The sequence below is a fragment of the Coregonus clupeaformis genome, chromosome 17 (genome assembly GCF_020615455.1).
Source record: "Coregonus clupeaformis isolate EN_2021a chromosome 17, ASM2061545v1, whole genome shotgun sequence".
Taxonomy (NCBI): domain Eukaryota; kingdom Metazoa; phylum Chordata; class Actinopteri; order Salmoniformes; family Salmonidae; genus Coregonus; species Coregonus clupeaformis.
This window is the reverse complement of record NC_059208.1, coordinates 65,757,165-65,774,630: the sequence shown is the minus strand read 5'-3', so window position 1 is coordinate 65,774,630 and position 17,466 is coordinate 65,757,165. Positions and strand designations below refer to the sequence as shown.

Sequence of the window (17,466 nt, the reverse complement as noted above, 5' to 3'; positions counted from 1 at the left end):
TCGATGTGCCCTTGAGCAAGGCACTTAACCCTAATTGCTCCTGTAAGTCGCTCTGGATAAGAGCGTCTGCTAAATGTAAAAAAAATTAAATTAAAATAAATGTATTTCATTGCAGAAGAAAGAGCCATGCATAGAAATGTGGGGATTTAACATGCAGGTCTGATATAAAATGCATTTAATGTTTTCACAATGTTTTTTTAATACTGTATAATTTGATTAAATCAAACATATCAAAACATTTCACAGATGATACATTTGACACATTTAGTGCTATCAACACAGGGCAGGGTGAGTGATAAGGAAGAGATGGGGTGATACAATGCTTGGTTGACAGTCACATAAATGTTTGATGCCTTCAATCATATGTTTCTTGCTGATTTATCGGAAAAAGTCATGTCATGACAAGAAGGCAGAAGGACCGGTTTGTCTAAAGCAATTGTACTGGTTCAAGCTACAGCACAGATAATGTAATGGCGTAAATTCAAGCTACAGCACAGATAATGTAATGGCGTAAATTCAAGCTACAGCACAGATAATGTAATGGCGTAAATTCAAGCTACAGCACAGATAATGTAATGGCGTAAATTCAAGCTACAGCACTGATAATGTAATGGCGTAAATGGAGCTATATCTTGAGCTTGCTAGCCATGTACCTGCAAGTTCAGCGCGCTAATAGCTAGCTAACCTTAGCTAGTTAGCCAGCCAATTAAAGCAATGGCTTGATTACAGCATTTAGCTAGCTAACAACAGAGACCTAGCTGCTAGTTCAGCTATGAATAGTTGCTCATTGCAAACGTGAATTTCCGACATGTGGTGCACGTATTTGAACATTTATACGACTTGCATAAATTGACGCTTCACCTCTCGTCGAGCGAACCCCCCAAACACAATCGGCCACAAATGGAACCAGGGAGCTCGTGTGAAAGTCCATCCGGCTCTGGGGGTCCCGAACCGGCGGACCTACGCGAAGAGACCCCCGGCGAAGAGGCTGAGGATGGGGACAACAGCATCCTGAGAGGAGGAAAGGCAGGTGGAGGGAACGAAAACACTCTGGACAACATGAAAACAGAATGTGAGGATGATGGTGTTACTGGGAAAAAGATTGAGGCTGCTGCTGATGAAGAAGGCAAATATGAAGAGGAATTGGACCCTAGAATTCAGGCAAGTTTATGTTTAAATGTTTATTGAAAGTGTCTGCAGTACAGCACTCTTTACAGTATCTGACTTCTTGTTTTTATTGCAAACCCATGCGTCATACTGCTTACATGTATTGTAGGCTGCTTGACAACTGCATCCTTATTCCACTGTCAATATAGCTAAATTAGCTATAAATAACCATAGGCAAACTACATGTCATTATGGCAGACGCTTGCATCATTTACCCTGGTTATGCAACTTAAAGACCACATCTGCATTGCAAATGGCTTCCACAATTTCACAGGGATTCCGTTCATACTTATTGTGATGTAAGGCCAGGGCCAATACTAAATCTCTATCTCTATCTCTCTCTCTCTCAGGACGAGCTAGAGCACCTAAATCAGGCCAGTGATGAGATCAACAAGCTGGAACTGCAACTGGATGTGAGTGAGCTCTTTGTCACCTAGCCTCTTCAACCCAGAATCAAATCTAACAGGTGTCCGGAGAGAATAGGCCTATTTGTCACAGAACAGACTGTTTGCATCAGCCACACGACCCAACACAGTGTCTCTATGACTGACAGGCCTATACACTTGAGTATATAAAACGTTAAGAACACCTGCTCTTTCCGTGACATAGACAGACCAGGTGAATCCAGGTGAAAGCTATGATCCCTTATTGATGTCATTTGTTAAATCCACTTCAATCAGTGTAGATGAAGGGGAGGAGACAGGTTAAAGAAGGATGTTTTAAGCCTTGAGACAATTGAGACATGGATTGTGTATGTGTGCCATTTAGAGGGTGAATAAGGCAAGACAAAATATTTAAGTGCCTTTTGAACGGGGTATGGTAGTAGGTGCCAGGCGCCACCACTCAAAGGACATCCAGCCAACTTGATACAACTGTGGGAAGCATAGGAGTCAACATGGGCCAGCATCCCTGTGGAACGCTTTCGACACCTTATAGAGTCCATGCCCCGATTGGGTTAGGGGGGGGGCAACTCAATATTAGGAATGTTAGGAAGGTATTCCTAATGTTTGGTATACTCAGTGTATGCTAGCTCTATACTTTATAAGCTGTCTTTCTTGGGTATTGACATAGATAGTGTCATGTGTCATGTAACTCAGGTCTCACTTAGCCACAAGGTCCTCCTCAACACACTGTTAATTCACTGCACACAGTAATGTAAAAGTTTACATTTTCATACGTTGTTATTGAGCAGAGGTCAGAGAGGCTGTGTGTGGGAGATGACTTACTTCCCTTGCCTCAAGGTCTATTGAGGATGTTATTGGAGTGATATAATTCTATGGTAGCCTATCAATTACAGTACTGGTGAATGTGTCTCTCTCTCCTTCAGGATGCTAGGTCCAGCTACAGGAGAATCCTCACTGACTCAGCCAGGAAGCTCAATGCTCAAGGCTCCCAGCTAGGCACCTGCATCGAGAAGGCCAGGCCCTACTACGAAGCCCGCAGGCTAGCCAAAGAGGTTGGTGTTTGTGTGGGGTTGTGTGTCGGACTGGGTGTGTGTTTGAGTGTGGGTGCTCATCGAAATGTTTTTAATATTATCTCTGGTGTGACAAAATAGCCATTTAGTCAGCCGGCCTCTGTCAACCTACAGTGCCTTTGGAAAATATTCAGACCCCTTCCCTTTTTCCACATTTTGTTACTTTACAGCCTTATTCTAAAATGGATTAAAATGACAATGTGAAAACAACATGTTTTTAGAAATGTATTGAAAATAAAATACAGAAATAATTCATTTACTTAAGTATTCACACAAGCTCTGTCAAATTGGTTGTTGATCATTGCTAGACAACCAGTTTCAGGTCTTGCCATAGATTTTCAAGTAGATTTAAGTCAAAACTGTAACTCAGCCACTCTTCTTGGTAAGCAACTCCAGTGTAGATTTGGCCTTGTGTTTTAGGTTATTGTCCTGCTGGAAGGTGAATTAATCTCCCAGTGTCTGGTGGAAAGCAGACTGAACCAGGTTTTCCTCTAGGATTTTGCCTGTGCTCCATTCCGTTGATTTTTATATCCTGAAAAACTCCCCAATCCTTAACGATTACAAGCATACTCATAACATGATGCAGCCATCACTATGCTTGAAAATATGGAGCGTGGTACTCAGTAATGTGTTGCATTGGATTTACCCCAAACATAACACTTTGTATTCAGGACAAAAATGACATTTTTTGCATTATTACTTTAGTATCTTGATGCATGTTTTGGCATATTCTGTACATGCTTCTTTCTTTTCACTCTGTCATTAAGGTTAGTATTGTGGAGGAACTACAATGTTGTTGATCCATCCTCAGTTTTCTCATATCACAGCCATTTAACTCTGTAACTGTTTTAAAGTCACCGTTGGCCTCATGGTGAAATCCTTAAGCGGTTTCCTTCCTCTCTGGCAACTGAGTTAGAAAGGAAACCTCTATCTTTGTCGTGATTGGATGTATTGATACACCATCCAAAGTGTAATTAATAACTTCACCATGCTCAAAGGGATATTCAATGTCTGCTTTTTTTTTTTTTTTACCATCTACCAATAGGTGCCCTTCATTGCGAGGCATTGGAAAACCTCCCTGGTCTTTGTGGTTGAATCTGTGTTTGAAGCTGGTGTAACTGAGTCAGGTTTGTAGGCCTCCTTGCTCGCACACGCTTTTTCAGTTCTGCCCACAAATGTTCTATAGGATTGAGGTCAGGGCTCTGTGATGGCCACTCCAATACCTTGACTTTGTTGTCCTTAAGCCATTTTGCCACAACTTTGGAAGTATGCTTGGGGTCATTGTCCATTTGGAAGACCCATTTGCGACCAAGCTTTAACTTCCTGACTGATATCTTGAGATGTTGCTTCAATATATCCACATCATTTTCCTTCCTCATGATGCTATCTATTTTGTGAAGTGCACCAGTCCCTCCTGCAGCAAAGCACCCCCACAGCATGATGCTGCCACAGCATGATGCTTCACGGTTGGGATGGTGTTCTTCGGCTTGCAAGTCCCCCCTTTTTCCTCCAAACATAACAATGCTCATTATGGACAAACAGTTATATTTTTGTTTCATTAGACCAGAGGACATTTCTCCAAAATGTACGATCTTTGTCCCCATGTGCAGTTGCAAACTGTAGTCTGGCTTTTTTATGGCGGTTTTGGAGCAGTGGCTTCTTCCTTGCTGAGCGGCCTTTCAGATTATGTTGATATAGGACTCGTTTTACTGTGGATATAGATACTTTTGTACCTGTTTCCTCCAGCATATCCACAAGGTCCTTTGCTGTTGTTCTGGGATTGATTTGCACTTTTCGCACCAAAGTACATTCATCTCTAGGAGACAGAACGCGTCTCCTTCCTGAGCGGTATGACAGCTGCGTGGTCTTATGGTGTTTATACTTGCGTACTATTGTTTGTACAGATGAACGTGGTACCTTCAGGTGTTTGGAAATTGCTCCTAAGGATGAACCAGACTTGTGGAGGTCTACCATTTTTTTCTGAGGTCTTGGTTGATTTCTTTTGATTTTCCCATGATGTCAAGCAAAGAGGCACTGAGTTTGAAGGTAGGCCTTGAAATGCATCCACAGGTACACCTCCAATTGACTCAAATGATGTCAATTAGCCTATCAGAAGCTTCTAAAGCCATGACATCATTTTCTGGAATTTTCCAAGCTGTTTAAAGGCACAGTCAATTTAGTGTATGTAAACTTCTGACCCACTGGAATTGTGATACAGTGAATTATAGGTGAAATAATCTGTCTGTAAACAATTGTTGGAAAAATTACTTATGTCATGCACAAAGTAGATGTCCTAACCGACTTGCCAAAACTATAGATTGTTAACAAGAAATTTGTGGAGTGGTTGAAAAACGAGTTTTAATGACTCCAACCTAAGTGTATGTAAACTTCCGACTTCAACTGTAGGTGTTACCTACGTCGATGTCTATTCAGGAGACAAGACAACCAAGCACCTTTTGTGATTTTATTATTCTGTCCACAAATGTTGCTTGGTTCGCCTGCCACACGTCTGACTGCTATTGACCGAGACAGACAGTCAAGGGAATCGTGTCACAAAAATTATAACTGGTGCTCAAAAGTGAAGCCGTCATCAATCTTCGCCTGACGACCCTAAACTTTGGGCAACCTTGTGCGTCTATCCGGCCCAGCCCCCTCCTGCTGCCGCCGCCTCTCTCAGGGTACATCAGTTCTATCCTCCCCTGTGATTCTGAGTCACCTTGGCTTGCGTCCCAAATGACACACTATTCCCTTTTTATAGTGCACTACTTTTGACCAGGGCCCTATAGGGAATAGGGTTGCCATTTGGGACGCAGCCCTTGTCTCAAAGTGCTTCTCCCCTTCTCCCTAAACCAACATCGACAAATCTTCCCCCTTCTCTGGCTTTTGACATAATTCACCAACTGGCGTGAATACGATCAGGACCAGCTATTTTTCTGTTTCACTTCTCTGTGCTTTGTAGCCGTTGCTGTTGTCTTCTTGTTTATACTTGGTGATGGGGAGTCTTCCTGTTTTCCTCATTGGCACCACCACCATCATTCTCCTGATTTTTAGAGGCTAATCATAACTTCCATTTAAATCAGATTTTCACTTAGTCATGGACTGACGTCAGTAAGTAAGGATTCACCCCTTAGTAATTTGTTCGTCGTATGATTGGTTGTAGGGATTAGTTATTGAACTATGATTGGTTGTGGTGTCTCTCTTACTAAACTACGATTAATTGTAGTGTCCTTTACTGAACTATGATTGGTTGTAGGCCCAGCAGGAGACGCAGAAGGCAGCGTTGCGGTACGAGAGAGCCGTCTCCATGCATACGGCTGCCAGAGAGATGGTGTACGTGGCAGAGCAGGGCCTCCTGGCGGACAGGAACACTCTGGACCCCACCTGGCAGGAGATGCTCAACCACGCCACCTCCAAGGTACACAGAGAGAGAGGAGGAGGAGGAAGAGGAGGAGGAGGGGGTTGGGGGTCCTCCAAAGCACAGGGAGAGGACAGGTCGTAGCTATGGTAGACCAGGGCCAGACCAGGGCCAGACCAGGGCCCGTATTCCTAAAGCATCTCAGAGTAGGAGTGACAGGCCCTGGGATATTCAACTCTGGTTCTGGTGGGCTGAAACACTTCTGGTTTCATTTTCTCCTTCTATCAGGGCTGATTCAGACGTGGTACGGCAGGTGAGTGGTTAACTACCAGGTAGAAAAGAGAACCATTAGTACTTCAACCCAAAGTCCAGGAGTTGATTATCTTTGTACTAGACAGTGAATACTTGTGGCTAATAGCGCTGAGCGGTTAGTGTTTTTTGAGGTCCTTTCGGTTCAATTTTTGAAAAATTTAAATATCACGGTTTCGATTTAAAAAAACGAAAACAAATGCATTATGAAAAATTGACATTAAAATGATATTAATGGAAATTCCAAAGCCAAAAAGAGTGAACGTTCAATTGCCAAAACATTGAAAATATTCCCTTGTCTCTGTCAGGTCCACATTGGGTAGACATTATTATTATTATTAAAGTCATACTCTCGTCTCTGCTCAGGCAGCAGCCAGCCAGACAGACAGCCAGCCAGCCAGACAGACAGACAATGTTATCTCTGTGCTCCCAATACTGAACTGTCTTTTCATTATATTTAGCTAGCCAAAGTAGATAAGGCATACTTCCACCAACTGTCTCTGTCCCTCTCTCTCATCGTTGTGTTGTGTACATTCCCCTCTCATACAGTCTATGCAGTCTGTGTGTATCTAACCTAACGTAGCAGGTGTAAAAGTGTATCCTTCTCTGTCTGAGCCGGGAAACAACAGACGCAATGGATTATGGTCATGTAGTTAATTATCACGTTTCTTTGCTGAACTAGGTTGAATATTTGACTCGTGAAAACTACAACTCCCTTCAGCTCAGCGTCCCACATAGTTCTTGACTTGATTTCTCTGGGAATTATTTGATTTCTCTCTAGAGAAACAGAGCGTTGGGCTCTGGAGTTGATTATCTCTGCACTAGACAATGACCCAGTCCTGGAGTTGATTATCTCTGCACTAGACAATGACCCAGTCCTGGAGTTGATTATCTCTGTACTAGACAATCACTAGCCCCCTACTAGTGGCTAAAGCTATATCTGTGGTAGACGGTGAATGCTAGTGGAGGGGTCCTGTGAGAACTATCAATCTCTTCATCCACGAGATTGTACTTGAATCGGGTCCAATGTGAATTGTTAAGCCTTCTCGTCAGTCTGGAGTGGAGGGTCTAAGGGTGTCAGGTGACCACAGCAGCTGTTTAGTATGTAGCCTGAGACGGCCAGCGTGGCGCAGGGGGACGGGCACTCTCTGTGCTTAATCAATGATCATTAACGTGGACCAGTAATCTTATAAAGATCAAGGTTGGACGTCCTCATTCTCATTGGAATGGCGTTCCCGCATTTCTATTCTGCTATGGAAGTGACTCAAGTGAGCCACAGTGCACTTTAACGTGTGTGTGTGTATATATATGAGATTGAAGAGAGGGACAAGTCAAAGATCTCACTCAGGTATCATCATCCCCACGCGTCAACCTAACAGTTGATAGTGTTGCTGATGGCTTAATAATGCTTTGTTCCTCTCAGAGGGTTGGTGTGAGTGACGTGAGGTGAAATAAGGTATCCTACTCTTGGTTGATTTTCTCCTTATAAAAAGTGCCAGTGTGTTGATTCTGGTGATTGATGGGGAAAGAGGCACCTACAGAGGGAGGCTGGGTCAGGGTGGGTTGATGTCCGAGGGCATGACCCCGACGGCTGCTGGAGGTGTGTGTGTGTGTGTGTGTGTGTGTGTTCCCCAGGTGAACGAGGCAGAGGAGGAGCGGCTGTGGGGTGAGCGGGAGCACCAGCGGGTCACTCAGATGTGCCAGGAGGCAGAGCAACGCGTTCAGACCCTCCAGAAATCCCTGAAGAGGTTCATCGTCAAGTCCAAACCTTACTTTGAGCTGAAGGCTCAGTTCAACCGCCTACTAGAGGTGAGTAGCCATGTCCCAGACAGAATGGCCCATGGGGCAGGACCCTATCTCTAAATGACTTCATGGTTGTGCTCACTATAGGATAGTCTGAAACGGTTAAAATGTACTGTCTGCCAGTGTCATGTTTCAGCAACGTGTCCACCATAAGCTGCGGTGTCCCTCATGGTTTGGTGCTACGACCAGTCTCTTTCTGATCTACCATGTTTTAAGCAACACATGACCTGCTAGTTTTGACAAGCGTGAGACGCCCCCATTAATTTCAAGGAAACCAGGGCATAAGCAGCGCTGCTCAGATTATAATATATTTTTTTTCAAGATTTTGACGAGCGGCTCACCCGAGAACAATTGTTCAATCAAATCTAAAAACACCGTAAACATTTCGGGGGTACAAATCCTGTTACTTCAACTTTATTTCCTGACAGGAGCACAAGGGGAAGGTGGTGCAGCTGGAAGAACGCGTTGCAAGGGAAAAAATGCGCTACTCCGTCGCCCTGCGCAACCTGGAGCAAATCAGCGAGCAGATCCACACCCAGCGGGGGCGTGTCCGAGCCACCAGGGCCCGCCCCGTAGCCTGCGGTGGGCGGAGCTCCCCAGTGGGGGCGGAGGCTGAGGTCAAAGCTGAGGTCAGGGTTCAGGTTGGAGGAGCCTGTGGGGGAGGGGGAGGAGGAGGAGGAGGGGGAGGGGGAGGAGGAGGAGGGTTGGAGGAGAACGACTGGGCTGACGGAGAGCAGACCAGGCAGTGGGTGGAGAGACACAGGGAGCAGGGCTGGGGCCACAGGGAGAGGGGTGAGGCAGGGTCAGACTCCATGTCTGTCATCAGCCTCCAGACCTTCGCCTCGGACCTGGAGAAGTGTGACTCGGTGGAGCACCTGGGGGACCTGAGTGATGTGAGCAGCCTGATGGGAGAGGACTGGGAGAGGGAGAGGGACCGGTCACTGATAGCTGAGAACAGAGACCGAGACAGGAACCCCAGGGCAGAGGAGAGAGTTGTGGGGGAGGTCAGGGAGGTCAGGGAGGTCAGGGAATTGGTCATCCCCACTCCAAGGCAGGATAGATTGGAGGAGGTGAGGGGGGCGATCGGGAGAGAGAGACAGGAGAGCTTTGTCAAGCAGCACCACAGAAGTGTGAGTTTGTGAGACCAGAAGAAGAACGGACTGGAGGAGTGATGAGTGATGGAAGGATCAGATAAAGGAATGAAATCAGAGGGAGAAAAGAAAAGAGGTTGTAGAAGTTCTGTTTGAGGTATTGAAATGTAGAACACTGATTGAAACCGAGGCTGAGTCCCAAATCGCACCCTATTTCCTATATAGTCCACTACTTTTGACCTGGGCCCATAGGGAATAGGGCACCATTTGGCACAGAGCCTGCATCATTGTGACACTGCAGAAGGGAGTAGCAGGGAGGAGGGTGGCTGGTACATCATGCACACATGAATGAATAACAATGTGAGAGTGACCGAGAGCGAGAGAGAAGGGGAAGTGTTAGGTGATTCACTAGGTCCCTGTGGGACTTGTAGTTTCTACACTCTGATCTGTCTATTGTTCAACACAGTAAGATATCCGTGACAGAGACTACAACGCATGACAAATCCACTGAGGCAAAGCTAGTCTAAACACAGTGCTTGTATGTAGATACAGAGACGTAACATAAAATAGAGCATACTCTTAACTCTACTGACCATTTCACATGCAACTACTGAACGTTTAAGCAGCGAAGCTTATTTTATGAATGCTATTTTTGTATTGACATTAGTCCCTGAATGAACGCCTTTTTGCTTTTTCCATATTGATTGAATTAACCACAGAATTTGGTTTTCCCTCGTCCTTGGAATGAACAAAAGAAATACAAAAATAATATGATTATCGTATTTTAAACACCTTAAAACATTTTAATTTGTTACTAGACCTGTTTTTATAGTTTTTTTTACCCCAGTAGAATGTTCTGGAAATGTTCCCAGCACCTAGAGGGCCAACGACCCTCAGACGCCAGACTGTAGAGAATGTCTCTGTCACTCACATTGACCTAACACTTCCACAGCGCTTTTCTCTCTGACCTTTCACAATCCCTGCTTTCTGTCAGGAAGACATTGTGTCCGCTAGCCTGATCTCACACAAGATCTACATCCAAAGTGGCACTCTATTCCATATGTAGTGCACTACTTTTGACAAGGGCTCATAGGGTTCTGGTCAAAAGTAGTGCAGTATATAGGGAATAGGGTGCCATTTGGGACTCATTCAAGATGTTACACTGCATGGTGGGAAATGGTTCTAATAAACTCCTTTAGTATCGCGTAAGCCATAAAGGACAGTTTGATGAACATCTAAAATACGATTTTTATTTTACTCAAATGTATTTTAAGTGCCTTTGGACCTCACATTTAACACGCAAATACCCCCTAATGTCTTTGATGACATTTTTTGTAATCAAGGAATTCTAACCGTGAATTATTTAATTTCTTAACTGTCTTCCTTGAATAGTTAGACTATTTAGTGAAGTTTTTTTAATTGTTTTAGATTGAAATACTTGACCAGTGTTTTACCATAGTTAACATTGTTGAAAAATTTACTTGCATTTCACCTGCACTTAACACCACTAAATTGTATTTTAGTGTAACACCTGGGTATTGTAGAAGGCAACATTATTTATGTATAGGGGTTTTCACTTCCTGGGGTCATGTGACCAGTTTCTTCACTTGTTCATTTTGTACCTGTTGACAGGCACCTTACCTTGATTTTATTGATGTCACCAGACAGTGACACTAGATCACTACACCAGAGACACACAAAGAGGGAGGGAGGGAGGGATGACGGTGAGGGAAGAAGGATATGGTAAAGTAATGGTATTTACTGTTAATGTACATACTTTTAATGTTGTTTTGTTTCGTGCAAACCTGTGCCATTGATTTGAATCTTTTGACTGTTTAAATTTTGCACATGAATACTTGTGGCGTTTTTGTTTTTCCCTTTTTACACTCCTTACCCCTTCACCCACCCAATCTTTCAGTTCACCCTTGTTACCTGGCGGTTCCCTTCTCTTAACCTGGTCATATCATCCTTGTGACTTGGCTGTTCCCTTCTCTTAACCTGGTCATATCATCCTTGTGACTTGGCTGTTCCCTTCTCTTAACATGGTCATATCATCCTTGTGACTTGGCTATTCCCTTCTCTTAACCTGGTCATATCATCCTTGTGACTTGGCTGTTCCCTTCTCTTAACCTGGTCATATCATCCTTGTTACCTGGCTATTCCCTTCTCTTAACCTGGTCATATCATCCTTGTGACTTGGCTGTTCCCTTCTCTTAACCTGGTCATATCATCCTTGTGACTTGGCTGTTCCCTTCTCTTAACCTGGACAATATCATCCTTGTGACTTGGCTGTTCCCTTCTCTTAACCTGGTCATATCATCCTTGTGACTTGGCTGTTCCCTTCTCTTAACCTGGTCATATCATCCTTGTGACTTGGCTGTTCCCTTCTCTTAACTTGGTCATATCATCCTTGTGACTTGGCTGTTCCCTTCTCTTAACCTGGTCATATCATCCTTGTGACTTGGCTGTTCCCTTCTCTTAACCTGGTCATATCATCCTTGTTACCTGGCTGTTCCCTTCTCTTAACCTGGTCATATCATCCTTGTGACTTGGCTGTTCCCTTCTCTTAACCTGGTCATATCATCCTTGTGACTTGGCTGTTCCCTTCTCTTAACATGGTCATATCATCCTTGTGACTTGGCTATTCCCTTCTCTTAACCTGGTCATATCATCCTTGTGACTTGGCTGTTCCCTTCTCTTAACCTGGTCATATCATCCTTGTTACCTGGCTGTTCCCTTCTCTTAACCCGGTCATATCATCCTTGTGACTTGGCTGTTCCCTTCTCTTAACCTGGTCATATCATCCTTGTGACTTGGCTGTTCCGTTCTCTTAACATGGTCATATCATCCTTGTGACTTGGCTATTCCCTTCTCTTAACCTGGTCATATCATCCTTGTGACTTGGCTGTTCCCTTCTCTTAACCTGGTCATATCATCCTTGTGACCTGGGTGTTCCCTTCTCTTAACCTGGTCATATCATCCTTGTGACCTGGCTGTTCCGTTCTCTTAACCTGGTTCTCTTATCACATCTGCTTCTTCCCACAATGTTCCCACTACACCCCCCTCACTCCATCCACTGATAAATGCTGACTTGGGGTCAGTTTCTGGTTCACTCCCAAATGGCACCCTATTCCCTATATAGTGCACAAGGGCCCTTAGGGCTCTGGTCAAAAGTAGTGCACTACGTAGGGAATAGGGTGTGTGAAGCGTTTAATGGAAGGTCTTCTCATTTGCCTGCTCCACTTGACACCATGTTTTATTTGTTCATGTATATGGGGTGCATCCCAAATAAAGTAGTACAATATTCCCTACATAGTACAGTACTTATGGGCGCTGGTCAAAAGAAGTGCACTATATAGGGAATAGGGTGCCATTTGAAGTGTAGTGGCTGTATAATAATAATACTGATGATATGAATGTTAACTTATTAATGGTGTATATGTACATTTATGGAATATGATGCTGTTGCAACCATTAAACTTTTTGATTTAAGATGATGTTGCATCTGTAGAGTTTTAGATATTTCCTACACTGCTAGAAGGCTTCTATGGAATGGGGTGTTCATATGGGTAAAGTCATATAGCCCAAAATAGAAAAAGTGATGGTCACTCCCAAAAAGACTGCACACCTATGCATTGAAAAAAACTTGTTTCAGTCTTGTTTTTGCGTCTCTATTTTCAGTTTTTGATTTAGAATAATTCCACACTACTAACTATGGCTTTAGCTCTTCATGTGTGGTTGTGCGAACCATTGATTGCATAAGGTGTATTTTGTCATGCCATTGAAATCACAGTAGGACACGTTCATTTGCAGATCATTGTACCCCATTGTCAGAAGCAGTTTCCACTGTTGTATTGCACTCTCCAGTACATGTTCACATTTTACATTGACTTTCTGTAGAATTGTACAACCATCCCTGGAGGCAGAGTTATTGTACCATGATATTAAGTGCAGGTGGGCCTCTATCGTAATCTGCAGTCTGAGAGAAACACAGGGTTGAAATAACACAACACCCATGATAACAGCATCCTGCATGTTAGGTCTGTCTACTCTGTGATACTGAATATCAATGAGACATGCGGAGTCCCAAATGGTACCCTATTCCCTATATAGTGCCCCTATGGGCTCCGGTCAAAAGTAGTGCACTATGTAGGGAATAGGGTGCCATTTGGGACACAAACCGAAAGAAAACGGGAGATCATCCTCTGTTTCTCCGAGTTTCAACTATTAAATGGTGATATAAATCTAGATATATAAAATGTAGAGAACAGCTGCACTTTGAACCCGCCGGCCGCAGGGGGAGAGAGTGAAATAGAAGAGGTGGAGTTAAATAGGTGTGGGGTGGGGTGGGGGGGGGGGATAATTGATTTGTGATTGTGAAATAAAAAAAAGAACTGGGGGCGAGGCGAGAAAAGAAAAGTGGCGACAGACTGTAATTTTGGGGGCCGGAGAGAATGGGAAAGTGACAAATGATTGGAGGGTGAGCAATCACAAGGGACTTCTGTCAAAAGGATGGCAGGAGCAAAGGTGATGACAGCTCTGCTAAAATGGAGACAAACTCACCTACCCTTTGAAGCGCTCTAGCGTGTCCCCGCAAATGGCGCCCTATTTCATACATAGTGAACTACTTTTGACCAAGGCCCATACTGTAAATAGGGAATACGGTGCAATTTGAGATACTACAACCCAGGGCTTCAATGAGCACGGTTACATGCACAAAATAATAAGATTATTGTGGATAGATTAATATAATAGCTAGTTTAAAACGTTTACATGCTTTGGAAAAATAACGTGAAGTCAGCCTACTGATGGCGCTGATAAATGCAGAACATCGCCAATCAAAATAAACGTTCTACCACAGCATCCATGTTATGTTTGAGAAGCATACTTGATTCTGAGTAAGGAAATATAAAGTTTGTATGTGAAAAACGACTTACTTCTATGACGCATACATTCAGTTCCAAACACACTTCACTCCGGCTAAAGAGGGAGGCTCTCGGCTGGTGCTGGCACATGCGCAGATCAAACACACCGCTGGAACGCCGATAAATAAGTTTAGGCCTACCAGTCCTAATAATTCGATAGATTGCTCAGAAAACCAGATGTTTTAATCGGCATATGCTTACTTCGATTTTCACTTTACACCGATTAAGATAAGCAGAGTAAGGTGTTCACATGACTATTGCGTAATCTGCCTTCTGCCATAATCAGTTTAATATCAAATTATTACTGTGCATGTAAACGTACTCATTGAGTATTTGAGAGGCAAAAAATAGAAACTTTGATAAAATAGAAACCTTTTCATGTTCAGATGAACTGACCTTTCAGCACCACATTATAGAGCTGTCCTTTCAGCACCACATTATAGAACTGTCCTTTCAGCACCACATTATAGAACTGTCCTTTCAGCACCACATTATAGAGCTGTCCTTTCAGCACCACATTATAGAACTGTCCTTTCAGCACCACAGTCTAGAACTGTCCTTTCAGCACCACATTATAGAACTGTCCTTTCAGCACCACATTATAGAACTGTCCTTTCAGCACCACAGTCTAGAACTGTCCTTTCAGCACCACATTATAGAACTGTCCTTTCAGCACCACAGTCTAGAACTGTCCTTTCAGCACCACATTATAGAACTGTCCTTTCAGCACCACATTATAGAACTGTCCTTTCAGCACCACATTATAGAACTGTCCTTTCAGCACCACAGTCTAGAACTGTCCTTTCAGCACCACATTATAGAACTGTCCTTTCAGCACCACATTATAGAACTGTCCTTTCAGCACCACATTATAGAACTGTCCTTTCAGCACCACAGTCTAGAACTGTCCTTTCAGCACCACATTATAGAACTGTCCTTTCAGCACCACATTATAGAACTGTCCTTTCAGCACCACATTATAGAACTGTCCTTTCAGCACCACATTATAGAACTGTCCTTTCAGCACCACAGTCTAGAACTGTCCTTTCAGCACCACATTATAGAACTGTCCTTTCAGCACCACATTATAGAACTGTCCTTTCAGCACCACATTATAGAACTGTCCTTTCAGCACCACAGTCTAGAACTGTCCTTTCGGCACCACATTATAGAACTGTCCTTTCAGCACCACATTATAGAACTGTCCTTTCAGCACCACATTCAAGAATTGTCCTTTCAGCATTCTAGAGCTGCCATTTCAGCAACATAACTGGACCAAACTATGGAGCTGTTCTTTCAGCACCACATTCCAAAGCTGTTCTCAGATGTATTCAACATGTCATGTGTGCAACGCATGCAGCAGAGCACACAAATAAAAAACAGCTATTATCTGCACCTCAGTTGTGTTGGATCTTTCATCTTTGCAAATGGCAGATCCATTTTCACCTGCCTCTTGTGTTGTGTGACTCATCCTTCTCTCTCTCTGCCTGCCTCCCCAGCCTCCCCAGCCTTCCCTGCCTCCCCAGCTTGCCTACCCTGTCTCCACAGCCTACCCTGCCTCCCCTGCCTACCCTGCCTCCCCAGCCTCCCCAGCCTCCCCAGCCTACCCTGCCTCCCCAGCCTCCCCTACCTACCCAGCCTCCCCAGCCTCCCCAGCCTCCCCAGCCTTCCCAGCCTACCCTGCCTACCCAGCCTCCCCAGCCTACCCTGCCTCCCCAGCTTGCCTACCCTGCCTCCCCAGCTTGCCTACCCTGTCTCCCCAGCCTACCCTGCCTACCCTGCCTCCCCAGCCTACCCAGCCTCCCCAGCCTTCCCAGCCTACCCTGCCTCCCCAGCCTACCCAGCCTCCCCAGCCTTCCCAGCCTTCCCAGCCTACCCAGCCTTCCCAGCCTACCCTGCCTACCCTACCAGCACAGAGCCAGGAGTCCTCTTAACCGGTTTTGGTATCCAAACTGAAGAAACAATGAATGATAAACCTGATAATCCCTGCAATGACAATGGAGGCCAGAGCCTCTGATCCCTGTCTTTCTCTGCAGTACAATCACCCTGTCTCTGTCCCAAATGGCACCCTATTCCCTATGTAGTGCACTACTGTTGAGGCCTCTGGTCAAAAGTAGGGAATAGGGTGCCATTTGGGACTCACACTGTGAAGCTGCAGCTAGCCAGCCAGCCTGCCAGCACCAACCTGCCAGCCGCAGAACAAGTTTATAATACTCATAGAATGACTACATACATCAAACTGACACTTGACAGAGGGGGGAGAGGAGGATGAGCCAGAAGAGGGAGTTGATTGGCCAGTTACTGTTAGCCATCAACTCGGCGTAGGGGAGGTCTGCGCTATTTATCTAAGATGAGTGCACCCCATCTGTCTTTCCGTCAGCCAATGAGCGCTCTAATTTCTCCCACCACTATCTCTAGTGAATACCGGGGCCCATCCTATGTGTAGTGGGCTGTAGGGGTACACTGAACTCTACTGCAGATAAGGGAGGAAGAGTTAACGTTGAGTCTCGCCCAGTGACGTTGTGAGTGAGGGATATTGTGGAGAGCGAAAAGAAGGAAGAGAAGGGATGTGCACAGTGCAACGTCGCCTGTGTGTGTGTAGGCTATAGTGCTTTCCAAGTCAACATTTTACACCCGTCAGAAATACAGCGAGTTTTTTTTCTCCAATTTGGGTCACATAATAGACGTATTGCAGTCTTGGTTTTAGGGTTTTGGGGAAAATGTGTTTTCACAAAGCACACTTTTGCACACACTGCTGTCGACATTTGCTGTTTATTTTCTCCCTAAGATTCGTATTCGACGGAAACATGGCAATTGAACGGGCGTCTAGTATTTGTGAGTATGATTATAGTGAGCAATAGCCTACAGTAATCTTACCTAAGCTTGGTAATGGTTGTATGTCTGTGTTTTTTTAAAACTTTGATGGACTGGTGATCCATTTTTGCATTCGAATCGACGTGTTGTCAATGATCTAAAACCAAGCAATATGACTTCATGGCACAACAGTAGGCTACTTAATTAACATTCGGCTATCTACAGCTTTGATTTCTAAGCCCGACTTTTATTGTATGCATGGAGACAATTATAGGCTAAACGCAGCATGTCACAACAACGCCATTTACAGATTTTTATTTTAACAATAGCCTCTCAGTAGCCTACTCGTTTGGATTCCCGCAGATATAATAATATTTAGGCTACGGTTATTGGTTGTGGTGGCCACTCGCTCGTGCGTGCACATGTATACACCTCCTCACCTCATTGATCCTCACACACGCAAACACACACCTTCACACACGCAAACACACAGCTTCACACACGCAAACACACACCTTCACACACGCA

General features: G+C 44.4%; 1 protein-coding gene and 1 long non-coding RNA gene across 2 annotated transcripts; one reads left to right on the top strand and one right to left on the bottom strand.

Moving 5' to 3' along the window:
* Positions 1-47: 47 nt before the first annotated feature.
* LOC121585817 (SH3 domain-binding protein 5-like) lies at positions 48-8,761 on the top strand (the record flags this gene model as incomplete). Its single annotated transcript, XM_041902102.2, has 6 exons — positions 48-1,161; positions 1,518-1,580; positions 2,495-2,623; positions 5,895-6,056; positions 7,941-8,114; positions 8,537-8,761. Coding segments are annotated over exons 1-6 (1,014 nt in total), but the record flags the coding sequence as incomplete, so codon positions are not given.
* A 2,412-nt stretch (positions 8,762-11,173) lies between these two features.
* LOC123492883 lies at positions 11,174-12,252 on the bottom strand. The gene is made up of 2 exons (XR_006661915.1): positions 12,189-12,252; positions 11,174-12,144 (listed from the first exon to the last, which is right to left on the bottom strand). It is a non-coding gene; the product is annotated as an uncharacterized LOC123492883 (long non-coding RNA).
* Positions 12,253-17,466: the final 5,214 nt, after the last annotated feature.